Source organism: Lithobates pipiens, unplaced genomic scaffold (genome assembly GCF_037356315.1).
Source record: "Lithobates pipiens isolate NorthernLeopardFrog02 unplaced genomic scaffold, aLitPip1_a1.2 Scaffold_8, whole genome shotgun sequence".
NCBI classification, from domain to species: Eukaryota; Metazoa; Chordata; class Amphibia; order Anura; family Ranidae; genus Lithobates; species Lithobates pipiens.
This window is the reverse complement of record NW_027507903.1, coordinates 30,167,433-30,190,204: the sequence shown is the minus strand read 5'-3', so window position 1 is coordinate 30,190,204 and position 22,772 is coordinate 30,167,433. Positions and strand designations below refer to the sequence as shown.

The following is a 22,772-nucleotide window of genomic DNA, read 5'->3' as shown; positions in this document are numbered from 1 at the left end:
AGACAGAAAATCAGGAGGGGCCGGCGGGGAGGAGCGCATCACGAGAGGTCTGACTAAATACAATCTCTTAGCAGCAGGGACCTGATCTACCCATCAGCTAGCTGTGAATGACAGGTAGATCGAAATGGAAGCTGTCATGGGGCCCCCTACTGGCAATGCCTGAATGGTCAGGTGTGCGGCACTTACTATTGCGAGCTGTATCGGCAGCTGCTGGTGTAGCACCTTCCACACAGCTTACATACTTCAAAGTCTTGCAGGACACGGCTGCTAACGGGAACTGAGTTCCTGTTGTGGAAAAAGTACAGGAACTCCGTTCCCATGCATTTCCACAGGACTTGAGCCCTGGAAGCCGGTGACTGTGGCAGTAGATGGTGGCCTTGCTTGGGAGGACAGTTGCACTTTATGTCCCTCACCTCGCAGCTTGGTATCCATATTGGAGCCTGCTGTGGCTTCCTGTGATGTGAGCCTGTATGGCAAAGTGAATTCAGAGCACAATAGTGATCAAGTGTTAGGAGTTCAGGGAGGAAGCAAGAGTCTGGGGAGGAGTGGGTCCTGTTCTACATCTCCATCATGAAACGCTAAAGGTAACGAGAATCCGAAAGGAGTCTCAGAGTGTCTGTTGGTACCAGGCATGAGGACATTAAATGCTTGGAAAATGAAATGTGTGATTGGAAAGCTTGATTTTTATATATATATACATACATATATATATATATATATATATATATATATATATATATATATATATATATATATATATATATATATATATATATTAAACAGGTTTATACTTGCCTGCTCTGTGCAATGGAAAGGGCCAAACTTCCTCTTCTTGGGTCCCCTGCCTGCGCTCCTGGCTCCTGCCCTCCGGTGACTGCTCCCATAGAAAGCCACTTTCTATGAGGGGAATCGTGCAGGCTCGCTCCCAAGCCTCGCTGTCTGCATCTGTAGACACAGACAGTTGGACCCAGCCCCACCCCTACTTCTGCGTCACTAACTTTGAGTCACATTACCAGGAGCCAATGACTCCCACTGTTCTGAGTCCAGTGAGGAGTCCAGAGAGAGAACAGCTCTGCTGCTCTAGTGCATAGTGCTGGACTGAGATCCGGTTCAGGCAAGTATTTTAGGAGGGGCTGGGGAGGGGGATGGGTATTCCAGCATGACAATGACCCAAAACACACAGTCAAGGCAACACATGAGTGGCTCAAGAAGAAGCACATTAAGGTCCTGGAGTGGCCTAGCCAGTCACCAGACCTTAATCCCAAGGAAAATATGTGGAGGGAGCTGAAGGTTCGAGTTACCAAAAGTCAGGCTTGAAACCTTAATGACTTGGAGAGGATCTGCAAAGAGGAGTGGGACAAAATCCCTCCTGAGATGTGAGCAAACCTGGTGCCAACTACAAGAAACGTCTGACCTCTGTGATTGCCAAGAAGGGTTTTGCCACCAAGTACAAAGTCATGTTTTGCGAAGGGGTCAAATACTTATTTCACTCATTAAAATGCAAATCAATTTTCTAACTTATTTGAAATGCATTTTTCTGGATATTTTTGTTGTTCTTGTGTCTCTTACTGTTAAAATAAACCTACCATTAAAATTATAGACTGATCATTTCTAAGTGAGCAAACGTACAAAATCAACAGGGGACCAAATACTTTTTTCACTCAATGTATTTATGGGGCTTTGATGTATAAGGGCAACTCTGATGTGATGAGGGTCTCTCATGTATAAGTGGGCTTCTGATGCAATGGAGGGTCCTTGATGTGAATTGGGGGGACTTTGACGTTATGGGGGGGCCTCTAATGTAAAGGGGAGGCTCATATAAATGGGACTTTGATGTATAAAGGCAACTCTAATGTGATGGGGGGCTCTCATGTATAGGGGGGCTTCTGATGTGAAGGGGGGGGGGGCTCTAATGTGAAGTTAATTTTACTGAAGTGGTTGTTTGGATCATCCCAGGCTCAGGTCTCCCATTGATAAGTAACATTTGCATTTTTTTTTTACATCTTAGACTGGGATGCCTCTGTATTTTACATACTTTTAAAGGGTGGGAAAAAAAGGTTGTGAAATGCTGGTCTAAAGACACGGAAATTAAGCTACTTTCATCTGAAGAGCACTTGAAGTTATTTTTCTCTCTTTATTATGTTGATGACAATATTATCTTATTCCAAGTGCTTGTGGCTGAGCATTTCAGAACTATGATAGGTAATCTTGAGTCTGATTATCTCTATACTTCATGCTCCTTCAAAGCAATTTATATTCAATTGAATGCAGAATCAATACATTCTGGTTCTTAAAATGCCTTTTTTTGTGACCATAAGTAAGAAGTTAATGACCAGAAAGAAGAGAAATGAGTCTTGCCAGGCTGGCCAGCACAGAGCAGGCAAAGCTGAGACTGATCTGAGTTGCTACCTCACCTACACCTGACATTTGTCGTTTTGAAGTCTACCAGAAGCCATGACATCTTCCGTCCATCATTAAAAATTCAATACTGTATAGCAGCGGGCTCCTGAAGAGCACGCGCTATACGTTTTTCAAAGTTAAACTTCGCCTAAACTGCAGTTTGGTTTGGGTTTATTTGTCTAAATTGGACTTCTGCATTAGTCTGACTGGACTGTGAGATGTTCAGCCTGGCCACAGGGGGCACTGTCTCTTGTGGCAGGCGTGGAACTATGGTCTGGTCAGGCGCTTAAGTTACTCTCTTTCGGAGCCAGGTCAGTGGGAGTGGCCCTCTCGCTGTGCCCTCTGGGAGAGGGTATTTAAGATGCGGACGTCACGTGGTTCGGGGTTCCGGTCCAGTATGATGTGCTGATTACATGGTCCTGACCAGCCCCCAGGTAGGCTGTGGCACCCGACTTTAATGCCTCAGGGCTGGCTAGCCCAAGGCAGGGAAACTAAAGGAGGATTCTGAGGTGGTTGGGTGCCGTCTCCGGTTCGGGAGAGACCCAGTGTACTTCAAGCATTTCAGGGGAGGACTCTTTACAAGAACACCACGTTTGGGTTGGTTTTCTTAACAAGAGCATGGAAGGGCTGAAGTAACTGAGAGAATCCGGTCTTGTGGATATCGCCAAGCAGGCTGAAAGATCCAGGTATCCTACGAGTGTTCTACAGCTTAGTTTCCCTACATGTTCCGCAACAACGTCTGTGACAAAGACTTTGTTCCTGAGTAAGCACCTTGTTGGCTGCTAGGCCTTGTGAGAGAGGGACTGTCCAACCTGAGTGTCCATCCAGCTGCGAATGGCTATTCTCTGGATGCAGTCAAAGTAAACAAGTTCTTTAATGTTTTTGACTTTGACATTGAGAGTACCTGAACTACCTTTTCCAACCCTCTGATCCCAAGTTGAAAGACTGTTCAATGGTTTGAGTCCGCAAATAAAATCCATTCATGTGGATCTATTGTCAGTCTCAAGTTACTGGGTCACCTACCACGGGACATCCCCTAGACACAAGGAGAATGGAAGGTAACGGTAAGCCCAAAAATAACCAGCAGCTCCTTCGGGGGTTAGTGCTACAACAGTTTGTGTAATTACAACTGCTAGCAACGTATGCATAGTCAATTCTATACATTGTTAAAGTGGTTGTGAACCCTTACAAACCACTTTGACCTGCAGGTAAGCCTAGATTAAGGCTTACCTGTAGGTCCAAGAAATATCCGTGTAGGTTTAGGAGATATTTGCCAAAAGACAGGCACCACTGTCAACAGCGATATGCCGTGAGTGGCGGCTCCTGTGCGCATGCAAGGAAGTGACGTCATCGCGGCTTCGTGGAATGACAGAGGCGGAGCAGCGAGACCCACCGAGAAGATGGATGCTCGGAACTACAGGGGACAGCAGTGACTTTGCTGGCTCCTGTGTCAGGTAAGTGACACATAATGGACTACTATGCGATGCATAGTAGTCCATTATGCTTTACCTTTGCAGGGAATCAAAGAGGAAGTAAACCCATCAGGGTTTACTTCCTCTTTAATAAAACTGTAGGCTGTGTAATTGGATGAGCTGCCTTGACTATTCTTTCTTTTTGGGGTGTATGTATAATCAATTCTATACCACACATTAAATAGGTGCAAGAGCATAATAAGTTGGTGAAGAGCAAAAATGAAATCGGTGAAACGCTAATCCCACCCAAGAAGTAGAGCTGCACGATATAGATGCACAATTAATCGATAAAAAATCGTGATCTCGATTCAACCCCCCTGACAATCTCTATTGCAGAGTTTTCCGATTCTTTCATATAAGTCTAAATCTTTTTCTGACACTTGTTTCTTAAGTTAAAATCAATATTTTTTGCTAGAAAATTACTTGGAACCCCCAAACATTATATCTATTTTAGCAGAGACCCTAGGGAATAAAATGTCAATTGCTGCAATATTTTACGTCACACTGTATTTGCCCAGTAGTCTTTCAAACGCAATTTTTCTGGAAAAAAATACACTTCAATGAATAAAAAAAAAACGAAACTGTAAAGTTAGCCCAATTTTTTTGTTTTAATGTGAAAGATGATGTTACGCAGGAAGAATTGTGATCTATCTTCTAAGCAAAAAAAAATCGTGATTCTCATTTTAGCCAGAATCGTGCAGCTCTACTGCATGATTAATCGCTAAAGAATCGAGATCACGATTCTACCCCCTCGCGATCTTAATGCAGCATTTTCCCGATTCAGTGCACAGAATTCTCTGCTCACAACTGACAGCTGTCAAAAAAAAAAAAAAAAACAGGCTGCCTGCCAAGTTTATTACAAAATCTTAGGCGGAGATAAAGAGAAATCACTAGGGTTTATTTACTAAAGGCAAATCCACTTTGCACTAAAAGTGCACTGTAGATCTGAAGGGAAGATCTGAAATCACCCAATCATGTGCAAGCAAAAATGCTGTTTTTTTATTTTCCTTGCATGTCCCCCTCAGATCTACAGCGACTTTACTTCCAACTGCACTTGCAGTGCAACATGGATTTGCCTTTAGTAAATAAACCCCATTGCATCTTCTGTTCTTTTAGATCAGCCTTTCTCAACCTTTTTGCCCCAAAGGAGCACTTGAAATAATTTTCAGGTCTCTGGGAACCCTTTATAAGATTAGTCCATTGATGGTGGTAAGTGGGAAAAATGTCTCCTTTACAGGTGGTGGACAGACATCCTTGCAGTCATGCTGCTGGCTCTGCCAAGTGGCATTGGAATTAAAACTATGCAGGTACTACCAGTTGGGAAGTAACTTAGCCACAGCTCAAGAAACCCCCAGCTACCCCTGGAGAAATACTAGGGTTCCACGGAACCCTGGTTGAGAATGACTGTTTTAGATCAAAGGAATGAACTTTGGTCTGTAAATGAGGTCAGTTCAACCACTTAAAGACTGAACCTTTTTATGACGCTTGTTGCGTACAAGTTAAAATCAGTATTTTTTTGGTAGCAAAATTATTTAGAAGGCCCAAACATTATACATATTTGTTTTAGCAGAGACCCTAGAGAATAAAATGGTGGTTGTTTATGTCACACTGCATTTGCCCAGCGGTCTTTTAAACGCAATTTTTTTGGGAAAAAATACACTTTAATTAATAAAAAAAACGAAAATGGTAAAGTTATAGCTCATTTTTTATTTTATTTTTTGCATAATGTGAAAGATGATGTTACGCAGCAAGAATCGTGATCTTTATTCTAAGCAAAAATATTGTGATTCTCATTTTGGCCAGAATCGTGCAGCTCTACCAAGAAGCTTTGTCTGTTTTAAGCCTAGGTTTCCACTATTACGACCAAAAAGTCGCGCAATTCCGCCACGATTTTGGTGCGACTTGAAGCAATGCCTGTGTATTCTTGAGCTCTATGGACCTTAAGTCGCATCAAAGTGGGACCAAAACAGTGCAATGACTACTCTGAAGTCGCTGCGACTTGAAGTCACACAGATACACACAGATATGAACGGTACTCATTGGAAATCATGGGGTACAACTTGTCATGCGACTTTGAAGTCCCAAGTTGCAGGACATGTTCCACAAGTGGAAACGGAACCTTAAAGTAAAAAAAATAAAAATAAAAATGAATTGGTGTACCCTAACTACTTGCCGAGCGCAATGTGTATATACTATACGTTGAGGTTTGCAAGTGGTTTACCAGGGTTACGGCTGAACATATCACCCATAACACATATTGAAAATCTTACGAATGGCTATGTACAGTATATTTGTTAAGCTATAAAACACAGCTGCAAGCACTTTCACATTCCTATAAATATGTGTCCAATAAATATTAAATCTATGTGCCACGCTACAAATCCTTTACTAATCATAAGAATACACAGTCTTAATATGTGTGTGCAAGAAAGATTTAAAAATAAGCAAACATTTCATGAATCAAATTAAACTTATATGTATAAAGTGCTTCCTCACATAACACGTGCAATAATAGTGCTTAACATATATAACAGTGCTGGTTATATGTCAACTTCATGCAGTGTCCAAAAAATGGTGAAAAACGCGTATAACATATAAGTAGTGGAGTCCTTCTATTCAAGCCAGTGAAGATTTTCAATGATACGTTGCCTTCCATTTAAAGTATAAGAACAGTACTCACATCTTCCAGGTGCTATGCACTAGCTGCATAGGGTCTCTCTCTCTCTCTTCACAAAGGGTTCCTCAGGGAAGGAAGTCCCAAGACCCTGTGACGCAACGCATTGGGGAGGGGCAACTCTAGAACCTTTTGTGGAGAACGAGACCCTATGCGGCTAGTGTGGTATCACGGACATATCATTTATATATCTTTAGCATGTATAGAGTGGTGCGTGTATTTTATGTACTCCTGACCCTTGCACACTCTACATTTTGTAAGTGTAGTACCCTTTGCATTACATATTCCTGTTCTCTGCACTCTTTGTGTTACGCACTCCTGAACGCTGCACGCTCTGCATTACACACCCCTGCACCCTTTGCATAGCATATTCCTCTGTGCTGAAATCCTGACTCCTGCACTCCCTATGTTACACACTCCTGCACTCTTTTACACACTCCTGACCACTGCACTCTCTGTTACACACTCCTGACCCATGCACTCTGTTACACACTTCTGACCCCTGCACTCTCTGTTACACACTCTTGACCCCTACACTCTCTGGTACGCACTCTTGACCCCTGCACTCTGTTACACACTTCTGCACCCTGTTCATTACATATTACGGTGGGCTGCACTCCTGATCCTTGCACTCTCTGTGTTACACATTCCTGACCCCTGCACTCTGTAAATTACATATTCTGGTGCCCTACACTCTGTGCCTTATGCACTCCTGGTCTATGCTCTCTCTAATTTACATGTTATACCCTCCAGACTCTTGCACTTCATACATTACCCACTCCTGGCCCCTGTACTTTCTAAGATACTCACTTCTGACCTCTGAACTCTGATACTCACTCCTGACCCTTGCAATCTGTGATGCTCACTCCTGACCCCTGCACTCTCTAAGATACTCACTCCTGACCCCTGAACTTTTGTGGGATACTCACTCCTTACTCCTGACTCCTGCAATCTCTGAGATCCTCACTCCTGACTCCTGCACTCTTGTGTGATATGCACCCCCGACCCCTGCAATCTCTGTGATCGTAAGGCAGCCAGTCCGACAGAAGACAGCCATTAGTATGTATCGGTAAGGCTCTCACTTGTGGCACAATAAATAGGGCATATCTTGCAGGCACAAGAACTTTGGCATTTTTTTCCCTCTCTGTTTTCACTTTATGATCTGGTCAGTAACACACCTTCTGTATTAGTGGGAAACAACTCTGGAGGAATGAGAACAGGGGGCATAGCAGAGAGCAACATCGTCAGTCTGATGGGGACGGTAGTGTTAGATGGACTAGCAGATTTAGATAAACTAACAAATTGAAGACAATCTTCAGCTTACACTTTATAATCAGTTACAGCAAACCGTTTTTTGTTTTTTTTTCCTTGTGGGAAAAGGGTTCTACATGAATAAATAAAATCTGATAATTTTAATCACCCTGCCAGTGTTAAGTAATTTTTTGCATCCCTGTAAATTGATATATTCTGCTGGAGAGCTAGTACTTTTGAAAAATAGACTTACTGGCAGAATCACCAGATGAAAATAGAAGAAAGAAAAGTAGTGCAGCTATTACATCTAAAAATTGGTATGCTACAATATATTGAATGCTTTTGGGTTTAAAAGAGAAGTTTTTTGTTTCTTTTTGTCCTTTATTATACTTACCTAGGTGGGTGCAGCATCAGTCCCCCGCACCTCTACACTGAGAAACGAGCAAACACCACCGATGGCTCAGTTCTCACAGCTCCCCAAGCAGAGAGCTGCTGACTGTCAATCAGCATCTCTCCACTCTGCCCCTCTCCCCCACACTCACTGGAGCGCTGAGCTGTGGAGGGGCAGAGAGCAGGGTGTCAGTACAGGCACCTGGCGGATCCAGACTTTATTGTCGGGATGACGCGGTGTCTGGACTGATTCCTGTGACATCAGCAGAGAACGGACTTCAGACCGCTCTCTACTGAAAACAGGTCACGGGAGTGAAAATCGAATTACACTCCTGTGACCCAGAGGAGAAGCCCTGCCAAACAAGCCCAGGCTGGACTTCTCCTTTAATACTGCTTTAAAGCTGAAGTCCAGGTATGATGCATAGTTCCATTGTCCAGCTTGGCACGGTTTAAGTATGCAAATCCCATGCTTGCGGGACCACTTTGGAAGGGGTCAGTCACTGTAGCAGTCGATATAGTCTTTGGGGTCCTTTGTTGAGCGACTGCCCCATTGCAGAATGATCACAGGGGGTCGCTCACCATTCATTGAATGGCTTTTTTTTTCTTTCAATGCACTTGTTATTGGACAATGTGGAGATTGTGACATCACTGCCTCACCTCAGCCTATCATAAAAGGTCTTGTATTCATTAACCCCTTCACGCTGACGTAATGCAAATATGCAGCCTTATCTTGAAGGGGTCGTACCAGGGTAATGCATGCAGCTGCACACATCACCCCAGTACTGTTTTTTTAAAACCGTGCCCCCCCCCTGCCACCTTCCACAGCTTGCCCGTCCCACCAGGAAGCCTGAGCGACCAGCCGGCACATCCGCTGTCTTTTGGGAGACCCGAACAATGCTGGAATCGGCAGTTATCCAATCTCGGATCTAGTAACCCGGAAGCGATGTCATGTCATCACTTCCTGTTTACTGAAGACCTAAAGGCGCCAAATAAAAAAAAAAATTACAATGTTCAAAGCAGCCAAACTTGGCGTTTTGAATGCTTTTAAGTACAAATGATGGATTTGGGGTCCAGATCCCTCCATAAAGAAAGAGTACCTGTCACTGCCTATTACTGACACAGGGGATGTTTACATTCCTTGTGACAGCAATAAAAGTGATCATAAAAAATAAGTTAAAGGGTCAGTGTAAAAAATAAATTAATTCATTAAAAAAAACACATATTTTTAAAGCGCCACATCTCCTCCATGGTAGCGTGCCGAAGCGGACGTAAGTCATACCCACAAATGTAAACAGTGTTCAAACAACATGTGAGGTATCGCCGCGATCGTTGGAGTAAGATCAATAATTCTAGTGCAAAACCTCCTCTGTAACTGTAGACTGGTAACCTATAGAAATTTTTAAAGCGTCACCTATGGAGATATTAAAGTACCGTAGTTTGTCTCCATTCCACGAGTGTGTGCAATTTTAAAGCGTGACATGTTAGTTATCTATTTACTCAGCATAACATCTTCTTTCATAGTGTACAAAAAAATTGGGCTAACTTTACTGTTTTTTTTCTTTAATTCATGAAAGTGTATTTCTTCCCCAAAAAAATTGCATTTGAAAGACCGCTGTGCAAATACAGTGTGACATAAAATATTGCAACAATCGCCATTTTATTCTCTAGGGTCTCTGCTATAAAAAAAATATATAATGTAGCACTGACCCCCGAAGGAGCTGCTGGTTTGATTGGGCTTACCGTTACCTTCCCTCGCTCGTTCCTCGTGTCTAGGGGTTTCCCGTGGTAGATGGTCCAGAAACTTTAGAGACTGACGACAGATCCGCTTAAAGGGATTTTTATTTGCTAAAATGTAGTTAACAACAGTCTCTAGTGTAGGATCAGAGCGTTAAGGTGAAAAGTTCAGGTACTGTTATGCCGCGTACACGCGATCAAATTGTCCGGCGGACTTAGTCCGGGAAACAATCCGGCAAACAATCCGCTGGACTTTCTAACGAACGGACTTGGCCACACACGGGGACTCCGAAAGTCCGGCGATTTCTAACGCGATGACGTACAGCACATACGACGGGACTAGAAAAAGGAAGTTCAATAGCCAATAGCCAATAACTTCCTTCTCGTACTTGCTTAAGAGCATGCGTCATTCATAGTCTGCCGGACTAGCACACTGACGAATGGATTGTCCGCTGAAAGCCAAGTCCGGCGGACAAATTTTGAGTCAAAACTTTTCATTGTGTGTATGCGGCATTAGTGTCAAAGTTAATAATAAAGAACTTTCTTACTTTGAATAAATCCAGAGAATAGCCATTCACAGCCGGATGTTCACTCTAGTTGGTCAGTCCCTCTCTCACAAGGCTTAGCAGCCAACAAGGTGTTTAAATCAGGAACAAGTCTCTGCCACAAACTTTGTTGTAGAACATGAACAAGGACACTTGACTACTTGTAGAACATTCGTGTGGTACCAGTATCTTTCAGCCGATCCGGCCTTACCGCACGAAATAGGATTCACTTGGGTCCTTCAGCTTTACCAGGCTCTTGCTAAGAAGCCAACCCTTGCGTGGCCTTCTTCCGAAGAGTCCTCCCCTGGATAACTACGAAATTGCTGGGCCTCTCCACAACCTGAGATGGCACCGGACAGCCTCCAAATCCTTTCCTTAGTTTCCTTGCCTCGGGCTAGCCAGCTCCAAGACATAAAGTCGGGTGGATCTGCACCCCAGGCCATAGCCTTCCTGGGGGCTGGTCATGGAGTCAGAACATCCTTCTGGACCGGAACACCGAACCACGTGACATCCGCATCTTAAGTACCCTCTCCCAGAAAGCACAGCAAGAGTGACACTCCCACTGGGCGGGCTCCGAGAGAAAGTAACCTTAAAGCACCCAACCAGACTGTTACCATGCCTGCCAGAAGAGACAGCGCCCCCTATGGCCAGGCTGAACACCCTATAGTCCAGCCAGACTGATGCTGAGGTCAAAATTTGTAATAATTCTACCCAAGCCAAACTGCATTTTAGGTGTAACATTACATTTCAAAACACACAGCTCGTGCTCTTCAGGAGCCGGCGCTACATATATATATATATATATATATATATATATATATATATATATATATATATATATATATATATATATATATATATATATAGAGAGATATATAGAGATATATATATAGAGATATATAGATATAGATATAGATATAGATAGATATAGATAGATATAGATATATATATATATATATATATATATATATATATATATATATATATATATATAGATATATATATATATAGATATATCTATAGATATATATATCTAGATATATAGATAGATATATATATGGGATTTCTAAGTAAAAAAATACAGATTTTAACTTTAAGCAACAAGTGTAAAAAAAACAAAAAAAGCTTAGGCATGAAGGGGTATAAAAAAATACGAATTAACCCTTGCAGTGGGTCGGCCCCACAATGTGAAGGTTATTAGCTCTTTTCATTAAAGGGATGGGGAAAAACAGTTCTACTTACCTTACCCTCCACTCCCCCGACTCCCTCATGCTCCGAATGTTCCTCGGTGTCTACACATCCAGTGCAGGGCTTTGGTTCTGAAGACATCAGAACCCTAGACCGCTGGAGCATGGGGGAGAAGATGCTGTGAGGACCGTTCTACCAGTGGGGAGGAGCTGAGGATCAGATAAATAAATCTTTTATTGTTCTCCTAGCCCAGGGATATGCAATTGGCAGATCTCCAGCTGTTGTAAAACCACAAGTCCCATCACGCCTCTGCCTCTGTGTGTCATGCTTGTGGCTGTCAGAGTCTTGCTATGCCTCATGGGACTTGTAGTTCGGCAACAGCTGGAGGTCCACTAATTGTATATCCCTGTCCTAGACTCAAACAAGCAAATAACACATTTTTTAGTTGCCCGGATCGGTATAAGGCCTGGTTCACACCTTTGCATTTTTATTGCTTTTTGCAGACATGCACTACAGTCCATTTAACATGGTTTCCTATGGGACACGTTCATATCTATGCTCATTTCAGCCGTTGCGTTTTTGTAAAGGGTCAGGGACTTTTTTTTAAAAGCAAAACGATGCATTTTTGATTTAATAGACTTCAATAGAGAGGCTGCTGAAAAGCAGGTATTGCGTTTTTTGCCACGATTTGCATTATTTAATCCACCCAACAACAAATTGTCCAAAAAAAAAAAAAAAAAAAAGCATAAAAAGTGAAAAACGTATTAAAAAAAAGCGCATGCAGAAACGCAAAATACACGCAAAAAGCACTGTAAAAAACTATCAAAAGCAAACCGCATAGGTGTTCACCCAGCCTTAAACACAAGCAAACATTTATTGTATTGCAGCTTACCAATTCTTAGATGTGATGGCTGCATTCGTTTTTTCTTTTTAGGCTTCCTTTTATATTCATCTGGTGATCTGGCCTGTAAGTCTTTTTTTTTCTTTTTCAAAGGAACAAGCTCTGCAGCAGAATGTATCAGTTACAGAGTTGAGACAAACCATTTACCACTGACAAGGGTGCTTACAGTGATCAGCTTTTATTTATGTAAAATCTTTATCCCAAAAGAAAAAAAAAAAAAACGTTGCTGTAGCTGGTTATAAAGTATTCTCTGGAGTTTGGCTTCAATTTGTTAGTGTATCTAAATCTGCCAGTACATCTATCATCACACCACCCCCCCCCCCACCCCACCTGACAAACAATGCTGCTGTCCAAATGTGCCCCCTGTGCTCCTTAATCCAGAGTGGGAGGTGTGCTACTGGCCTGATCATCAGGTAAAAACAGAGGGGAAAAGGCCTAAAAAGAAAACAAATGCAGCCATCATATCTAATAATTGGTAAGTTGCAGTATATTACATGCATAGTTTTGGGTTTGATACTAATTTAAGGTGATGGTAGCCTTATTAGTTCACTTGCTTAGTACAGTCCATGACACTGTATTTGCACTAACACCTAATTTTCTTAAGGCAAGCTTTCAGGGTGGGAACCCTTTCTTCTAAGGTTCATTGTTTATAAGAACTGAAGACCCTAAAAGCTTGTCCTAAAAATCTAACTGTGCAAATTAAAAAAAAAGCATTGTGGATATTACTCAACTGTCCTGTAGAAACTGTTAATTTCTATTATTACCAGTAGATGGCAGTGTAGCTATCCTTACGGTAGACTTGTGTCTAAATACAATGCATAGTTTCTTGTAGACAGTTTGTTTGGATTATTTCGGGTATGTAGAAAAATGGTCATTTTATGAGAAATTCTGGTCTACACTATACGGCATTTGCTGGTCTAGACTAGAACTGCAGGATTCTCAAAAAAATGAGAATCACAAATTTTGTGCTTAGAATAAAGATCACGATTCTCTGCGTAACATCATCTTTCATATTACACAAAAAAAATGGGCTAACTTTACTGTTTCGTTTTTTTTTGTATTCATTGAAGTGCTTTTTTTCATAAAAAAATTGCATTTAAAAAACCGCTGCGCACATACTGTGTGACAAAATATTGCAACAACCACCATTTTATTCTCTATGGTCTCTGTTAAAAAAAAATATCTATGTTTGGAGGCTCTAAGTAATTTTCTAGCAGAAAATACAGATTTTAACTTGAGCAAAGTAAGCAACAAGTGTCAGAAAAAGGCCTGGTCAGCAGGTGGTTAAGTTGACGTCATTTGCAGACCGAAGTTCATCCCTTTGATCTAAAAAGAACCAAATGTTACATTGTTTATAGTTATCTCAGCACTGAGCAGTGTTGATAAACATTTTCCGGTGTTCTGTCGAATAGTACCCTCTATCGAAAAATGCACGCTTCGGGCTGCGCATGCATCACAACAGCTGATTTTCTGATGAGCTGTTGCGACGGCGCATGCTCAGTGTGTCGGAGACAAAAAAAACAACGAGCGCCGAGGGACAGAATTATTCTCTGATTCTGCCTCGCACTTGTGCAGCGTGTTCAGTGTTGTGAAGGGCGGGGTTTTTTTTTGTGTTGATGAGCGGGTTCAGTGCTGCAAAGGGACAATGTTATTCTTGGGTTCTGTACACAATGTATGCAGCACTGATCCCGCCCATCAACACCAAAAAAAACCTCGCCCTTCACAACACTGAACACGCCCCGCAAGTATGAGACAAAATCTGAGAATAATTTTGTCCCTTGGCTCTTATCGGCTATTGTGTCCGACGCACTGCGCACGTGTCATCATAACAGCTGATCGGGAAATCAGCTGTTGTGCTATTCTGTACTGTGCATTTGCAGCCCGGAGCGGGCATTTTGTGATGGAGGGCACTATGCGACAGAACACTGGAGGCTCTTATTCTTTTCTTTTTTTTTTGATAACTGTGCGCGAGCATAGAATCGTAGAAATGCCGAATTAAGATCATAAGGGGGGTTTGGTCCAGATAGCAAATTTTATCATGATTACCGTATATACTCGAGTATAGGCCGACCCGAATATAAGCCGAGGCCCCCAATTTACCCCCAAAAAAACTGGCAAACTTATTGACTCGTGTATAAGCCGAGGGTGAGACATGCCTGTCCATCCCTGTGTGTGTGTCCGTCCATCCCTGTGTGTGTGTCCGTCCATCCCTGTGTGTCCGTCCATCCCTGTGTGTCCGTCCATCCCTGTGTGTGTGTCCGTCCATCCCTGTGTGTCCGTCCATCCCTGTGTGTCCGTCCATCCATCCCTGTGTGTGTGTGTGTCCATCCATCCCTGTGTGTGTGTGTGTCCATCCATCCATCCATCCCTGTGTGTGTGTGTCTCCATCCATCCATCCATCCCTGTGTGTGTGTGTCTCCATCCATCCATCCCTGTGTGTGTGTGTCTCCATCCATCCATCCATCCCTGTGTGTGTATCCATCCATCCCTGTGTGTGTGTGTCCATGTGTGTGTGTGTGTGTGTGTGTGTGTGTGTGTGTGTGTGTCCAGCCTACCTGTGTCCCGAGCCTTGCCTCCTTGCCTCCGTCCCGTGCCTTGCCTCCTTGCCTCTGTCCCGTGCCGTGCCTTGCCTCCGTCCCGTGTCGTGCCTTGCCTCCGTCCCGTCCCGTGCCGTGCCTTGCCTTGCCTCCGTCCCGTGTCTTGCCAGGATCGCCGCTCTTCGTCGGCGCCTCGGCGGACATTCTACCATTCAAACGCCGCGCCTCCGCCTTCGCCTGTGATAGGCGGAACACTGAATTTCCCAGCAGCCTGTGTTCCGCCTATCACGGACATCGTCTCATCCTCGTCCGTAGTACGAGGATGAGACAATGTCCGTGATAGGCGGAACACAGGCTGCTGGGAAATTCAGTGTTCCGCCTATCACAGGCGAAGGCGGAGGCGGAGGCGCGGCGTTTGAATCCTAGAATGGCCGCTGTCTGTCTGCTCGACACGCTGATCGAGCAGGCAGACAGCGATGACTCGAGTATAAGCCGAGGGGGGCACTTTCAGCCTCAAAAAAGAGGCTGAAAATCTCGGCTTATACTCGAGTATATACGGTAATTGTGCAGCTCTTGTGTAGACTATATAGTATTTGCTGGTCTAGACTACAGTTGACCCCCAGTTTGCGGGGCTTATGTTGTTTGAGCACCCGCAAATTGTGAAAATCCGCAAATTTTCGATGTGGATGCGGCTTCAAAGTCGCCCGACTCCCGTCCAACTCTGAAGCCGCCCCGTACAGCACGACTTCAGCGTGGCTTGCAAAACAACTTCTGTGTAGAAGTCAATGCAAGCTGCTCCGAAGTCGCCCCCAAGTAGTATAGGAACCTTTTTCTAAGTCGGAGCGACTTGAGTCGCTCCTATTAGAATGGTTCCATTGCACTGCATGATGGGTCTCCCCTGTGTGAACCGGCACTTATGATGCAGAAATGCTAGGCTGGGAGAAAATCTGCGAACGATTGAGGCCGCAAACTCTGAACCGCGACTTTGCGCGGGTCGACTATATATTGTATTTGCTGGTCTAGACTATATAATATCTGCTGGTCTAGGCTGTATAGAATTTGCTGGTCTATGCTATACAGTATTTGCTGGTCTAGGCTGTATAGAATTTGCTGGTCTATGCTATACAGTATTTGCTGGTCTAGGCTGTATAGAATTTGCTGGTCTATGCTATACAGTATTTGCTGGTCTATGCTATACAGTATTTGCTGGTCTATGCTATACAGTATTTGCTGGTCTAGGCTATACAGTATTTGCTGGTCTAGGCTATACAGTATTTGCTGGTCTATGCTATACAGTATTTGCTGGTCTAGGCTATACAGTATTTGCTGGTCTAGGCTATACAGTATTTGCTGGTCTAGGCTATACAGTATTTGCTGGTCTAGGCTATACAGTATTTGCTGGTCTAGGCTATATAGTGTTTGCTGGTCTAGGCTATATAGTGTTTGCTGGTCTAGGCTATATAGTGTTTGCTGGTCTAGGCTATATAGTGTCTGCTGGACATGTGCACTGCCCAAAAATCCATATTTTGTTTTTCATTTCATAATTATTATTTTTTTCCGTTTATCAGATCATTCGTTATGATCATCATTTGTTATTTTGATCATTCGGAACTTCAGATGCATTCATATTCGTTTACGTTCCATTAGTTTAGATGCGGCATTCATTATTTTCAGATAATTCGTAACTTCGGATAAATTAGTGTCCGTTACATTCACAGTTAGCCAAATTTAAAAGGAAATTCCATAATAATACAAAACTATAACTAGAACTATAATTTTATTATAATCGAAAAAAAAAATCATCCGAATGTTTTTCGTTCTTTTTTTATTTTCAGATTTTTGTTCTTATTTTTGGATTTTCATTCTTTCTGATTTTCACATTTTTGGATTTTCGTTCTTTCCTATTTTCATTCTTTAGATTTTTAGTTCATTTAGAAAATTAGTTTTTCGAAAAAAATTGTCAGTCTTTCGTTCATTCAGATGCTTCCGAATGAACGAGTATGACGAATTTTGAAGGAAAAAAAGAATTTGGAACAAAATAAATTGCACATGTCTAGTATTTGCTGGTCTAGACTATATAGTATTTGCTTTGTGTCCACAATATTGATTTACAAGTCATATATAAAAGAAATTTTACATTTAAAAAAAAAAAAAAAAAAGACAAGCAAAAGCATATAACATATACAGGATTCTGCACTTCCGGGTAGGGGGCGTGCGCGCAAGCCACCACCATGCTGCTTCTGCTGTGATCACTCACAGCAGAAGCCGATCAGCGGGTGCCAGCCAGTGGATGTCCGTTGGCACCCGCTGATCAGTTATGAGACACACTGGCCAGAGCTCTCTGCATATGTAAACAATACAGAGCTCCGTCCTGTCAGCGGGGATGTGCTGGATTTTGTTTCCCTGCAAAGTAGCATACCTGATGCACAAAAACACTGGCTAGGCACGTATTTAACGCCGACACCTGCCGATCCTTCCGTGCAGAGGGAGCACAACAATCTGCCCATGTAAACAAGGGCAGATTGCCATTCTGTCAGTACAGAAGGCATTGACCCTGTGTTCCTGTAAAGCAGGAACACAGAATCCATACCTTCCACTAGTATAATTACCTCTCCTGCTACACTGAATCACAGGCTACTAGGCACACATTTAACCTTTAGATCGCCCCTGATGTTAACCCCTTCCCTGCCAGCGGCAGTAAAGTGACAGTGCATATTTTTGCAACTGATCACTGTATTAGTGTCACTGGTCCCCCAAAAAGTGTCAAAAGTGTCAGTTTGTGTCAGATTTGGCCATTACAATATCGCAGTCCCTCCTATAAGTCGCTGATCGCTGCCATTACTAGTATTAAAAAATAAATAAAAAAATGCCAGTATATATACTACAGTTTGCAGGTGCTAAAACTTTTGCACAAACCAATCAATATACGCTTATTAGTATTTTTTTTTACCGAAAAGATGTAGCAGAATACGTATTGGCCTAAATTAATAAAGCGGGAGTCCGCCGGGAGTTCCACTTTTTTTTTTTTTTTTTAAAAGCCAGCAGCTACAAATACTGCAGCTGCTGACTTTTAAAATAAGGACACTTACCCGCCCAGCGCTCCCGCGATGTCGGCACCCGAAGCCGATCTCTCGATCGTCTCTCGGGTGCTGCCGCCGCCATCTTGGGTATGGGAATCAGGAAGTGGAGCCTTTCGGCTTCATTTCCCGGTTCCCTACTGCGCATGCGCGAGTCGCGCTGCGCAATAAGGATGGACCGGCTGCCTCTGGGATCTGTGTGTTTCCCAGCAGGCAGCGGGGGACTTTCGGAAAGGGGCGTAGATTCACGCCCCTTTCCGCAGAGAGCTATCCCGGAAGTGGGTGCAGATACCTGTACTGTACAGGTACCTGCACCCCCCTCCCCCCTGAAAGGTGCCAATTGTGGCGCCGGAGGGGGGGAGGATTCCAATGAGCGGAAGGTCCACTTTAGGGTGGACCTCCGCTTTAAGAAATGCGATTTTAAAAAAAAATAAAAAAAACATTTGGATATATTTTAATGCAAAAAGTAAAAAATATATATATATTTTTTTTCAAAATTGTTGGTTTTTATTGTTTTTATAGCTCAAAAAAAAAACAAAAAAAAAACTGTTTTGATCAAATAACAGCATAATAAAGCTCTATTTGTGGAGGAAAAAAAATGACATACATTTTATTTATGTACAGTGTTGCACGACAATTCTCAGTGAAAATAACGCAGTGCCGTATTGGAAAACATGGCCTGGTCATGAAGGGAGGTCAAGTTATATAAGCTGCTAAAATTGCTTTAAAAAAAAAAAACGGAGGATTTATATCACTTTACCATTATTAGATGATGTACGTAAATAACAGGGTAACTGCCATTTTTTGGTCTTTCTGAACAAGTACAGTATTTTGCAGCTATAATATGACTATAATCACATGTAAATTCTCTGCGTGCTAAAAGAAATGAAGTACATTGGAACATAAACCGGTCAGATAACTCTGAGCTTAATGAACAGCCCCTGTTCTTTTTTGTAAATGCACGGAGAACATTATGGTAATTTAGTTTGTGTTATGAATGTGCGACAGAAGGGCTACAATTTAGCAGAGAGCTTTGAAATGAGTTGTGCCTGTTCCTCGCACCTGCGTTATTTTCTGACTTGCAAAACTACTGTAGCTGTTGAAGACTTACCCAGCGTGTGCCCGCAGCAGTCTTGTTCTTTGTGAAAAGCTTTGCCTTCAGTTCATTTTAATTACTGAAACAATATTCTGTTTGTTTTGCAGGTATCCTGTTCACAATGTTGGTATTTGGACCTGCCTGTGGCTTTATCTTAGGATCTTTCTGTACCAAGATTTACGTGGATGCATTACTCGCAGACACCAGTAAGTGTTTGTATATGTCAACCAGTGTTCGTTTTGACGTCAAATTTAGATTTTGTTTTAGTCTTTTAAATAAAAAGCAATTTTAGTGTGACAGTAAAACCTTGGATAGCGAGCAGTGGCAGCTGTTGTTTTTTTTTGGGGGGGGGGCTTGGGAGGGGGTGGCACCCCCCCCCCGGCACTTAGCCCATCTAGGTTGCAGCTGGGTTGCTGGCTCTTACAGGTGGGTTGTGGGCTCCTACGGGTGGCGGGCAGCAGGTGAGTTGAAGGCAGCGGCTCCTGTGTCCTCTCCTTTTTGGCTTCGGCAGCAGCTCCCATGTCCTCTCCTCCTTGGCTTTGGTGGCATGCGGGTTGTGGGCAGCAGCTCCTTTGTCCTCCCCTCCTTGGCTTTGGCGGCGGGTGGACGCTCCTCTGCCCTTTCCTCCTCTCTTCCTCGGCTTTGGCGGTGGGCGGAGGCTCCTCTGTCCTCTCCTCCTCGGCTTTGGCAGCGGGCAGCGGCTCCTTGTGTCCTCTCCTGCTCGGCTTCGGTGGTTTCCGCCGTGCAGCTCCTCCTAGGCATCCAATAGGATTATCTGTCCTTTCAGCCAATCGGGTGACGAGGTCTCAAGACCCGCTTCCTGATTGGCCAGGAGGAGGAGGAGAATCAGTGTGGTGATAGCGAATATTCATTTGCTATTGTCACACAACTGGGTGGGATCAAGGCACAGTGCGCTGCGCTCCCGAGCCCACCCTTTTTTTAAGCCAATAGGCACCTCTGGCTCAAATCACGTGCTTCAAAAAATTCCATTGGGATCCATGCGCTTAGTACCCTGTATGTAGATCAGGTGGCCAGACAAATGGATAGGGGGCGCGCCCCTAATGGATGGGCCGCCACTGATTGTGAGCATAATTTTTTCTGGAAACATGCTTGTAATCCAAAGTACTTGTCAATATCAAAGTAAATTTCCCTATAAGAAATAATGGAAACTTCAGATGATTCATTCCACAACCATTTATTCATAAGTCCTTCAGTTTATAGTCCATATAAACAGATTATAGCAATATGATGGGTTGTATAACCATAAAATGTCCATCCACAGATGGAAGCCTCCACAAGAGGATTAGAAGCAAAATCCATCAGGAGCTACAGAGTATAAACGAGAAGTGAGGCACCTCTAAGAGTAGCAATATGGTTAAATTTTTAATGAAGATAAACCATTTAGAAACTCACATGGTTGATGATTAAAAGAGGCACCTAAGTATTCTGGCATCCGGAGTAAAGCTGTCCACATAGACCATCCTACTCACTACTGGCTCTCACCCCTGTCAGTCTGCCATCATGTACCGGGAAGACTACCCTGCAGTAGAGTTCAGCGATCTGAAAGCGAGGCTTGAATCACTCGTGGAGCGCAGCGTGGAAGGGATGACGTTGATGGCGGTGAGGAGGATGGTCTATGTGGACAGATTTACCTCGGATGCCTGCATACTTACCGTATATACTCGAGTATAGGCCGACCCGAATATAAGCCGAGGCCCCCAATTTACCCCCAAAAAAACTGGCAAACTTATTGACTCGTGTATAAGCCGAGGGTGAGACATGCCTGTCCATCCCTGTGTGTGTGTCCGTCCATCCCTGTGTGTCCGTCCATCCCTGTGTGTCCGTCCATCCCTGTGTGTCCGTCCATCCCTGTGTGTCCGTCCATCCATCCCTGTGTGTGTGTGTGTCCATCCATCCATCCATCCCTGTGTGTGTGTGTCTCCATCCATCCATCCATCCATCCCTGTGTGTGTGTGTCTCCATCCATCCATCCATCCATCCATCCCTGTGTGTGTGTGTCTCCATCCATCCATCCATCCATCCCTGTGTGTGTCTCCATCCATGTGTGTGTGTGTGTGTGTGTGTGTGTGTGTGTGTGTGTGTGTGTGTGTGTGTCCAGCCTACCTTTGTCCCGAGCCTCCGTCCCGTGCCTTGCCTCCTTGCCTCCGTCCCGTGCCGTGCCTTGCCTCCTTGCATCCGTCCCGTGTCGTGCCTTGCCTTGCCCCCGTCCCGTCCCGTCCCGTGCCGTGCCGTCCCGTGCCCTCTTCGTCGGCGGCCATTGTAAAGTTCAAAAGCTGCGCCGCCGCCTTCGCCTGTGATAGGCGGAACACTGAATTTCCCAGCAGCCTGTGTTCCGCCTATCACAGACGTCGTATCATCCTCGTCCGTAGTACGAGGATGATACGACGTCCGTGATAGGCGGAACACAGGCTGCTGGGAAATTCAGTGTTCCGCCTATCACAGGCGAAGGCGGAGCCGGAGGCGCGGCTTTTGAATAGAATGGCCGCTGTCTGTCTGCTCGACACGCTGATCGAGCGGGCAGACAGCGATGACTCGAGTATAAGCCGAGGGGGGCACTTTCAGCCTCAAAAAAGAGGCTGAAAATCTCGGCTTATACTCGAGTATATACGGTAGATGTACTTGTTTTACTATCAACCATGTGAGTTGCTAAATGGTTTATCTTCATTAAAAATTTAACAATATTGATACAATTAGAGGTGCTTCTCTTCACTTTTATACTCAGTTGGGACGTGACGCTACTTGTATATCAAGACATCGCTCATTCATCAAGTAAAAATGTATTAACATTTTTTTTTACTTGTCTTGTAAAACACTCTCAGACCAAGTTATTCACAATCCAAGGTTTTACTATAGTTGTATTTTAGTCATCTGAATTGTTTTAGTTTTAGTCATATTTTAGTCAACTAAAATCGAATGCGTTTAGTTAGGTTATAATGTATTATTTAAAGTGATATTAAAGCCTTGTGTTTTTTTTATTTTTAAAATAAACATGTTATACTTGCCTATAATGGTTTTGTACAGAGCAGCCCCAGATCCTCCTCTTCTCAGTCCCTCACCGGCGCTCCTGGCTCCTCCATCATGCCGGGTGTCCCCACAGCAAGCAGCTTGCTCTGGGGGCAGTATTGAGCACTCACTGTCCTGACCCTGGAAACAGCAAGGAAGCCTTCACTCTCCTCTCCTCCAGCCGCAACAAATCCTCCAGTAAGAGGGGGGGGGGGGTCTGGTCTCCTCCTATGCCCCCAAATATTTGTTTTTCCCCTTCAGGGGACAGGATGCAAAGCAATTGCCTTTTTAAAAAAACAAAACAAAAAAAAGGTACGGACCGCGGCCACATCAGCAGAGGATTTACCCCCCCCCCCCGCCATGCCTATAGGTCCACAAGACGCCGCTCACGCGGGAAAGCACTTTCCTTTGAAAGGAGGGGGGCGTAACTTGCAGGGGCCGTGGCTAACGGCGTCAGATGCTGGCCACACATGGAGGAAGCTG

General features: G+C 43.8%; 1 protein-coding gene across 2 annotated transcripts in view; it reads left to right on the top strand.

Annotated features, from left to right (window-relative positions):
* The window catches only part of SLCO3A1 (solute carrier organic anion transporter family member 3A1), a 546,291-nt gene that overhangs the window by 330,065 nt on the left and 193,454 nt on the right, over positions 1-22,772 (top strand). For both annotated transcript variants that reach the window (XM_077472554.1, XM_077472553.1), the window contains exon 3: positions 19,373-19,471. In XM_077472554.1, coding sequence (XP_077328680.1) covers positions 19,373-19,471 — 99 coding nt within the window. The remainder of the gene's footprint in view (positions 1-19,372; positions 19,472-22,772) is intronic.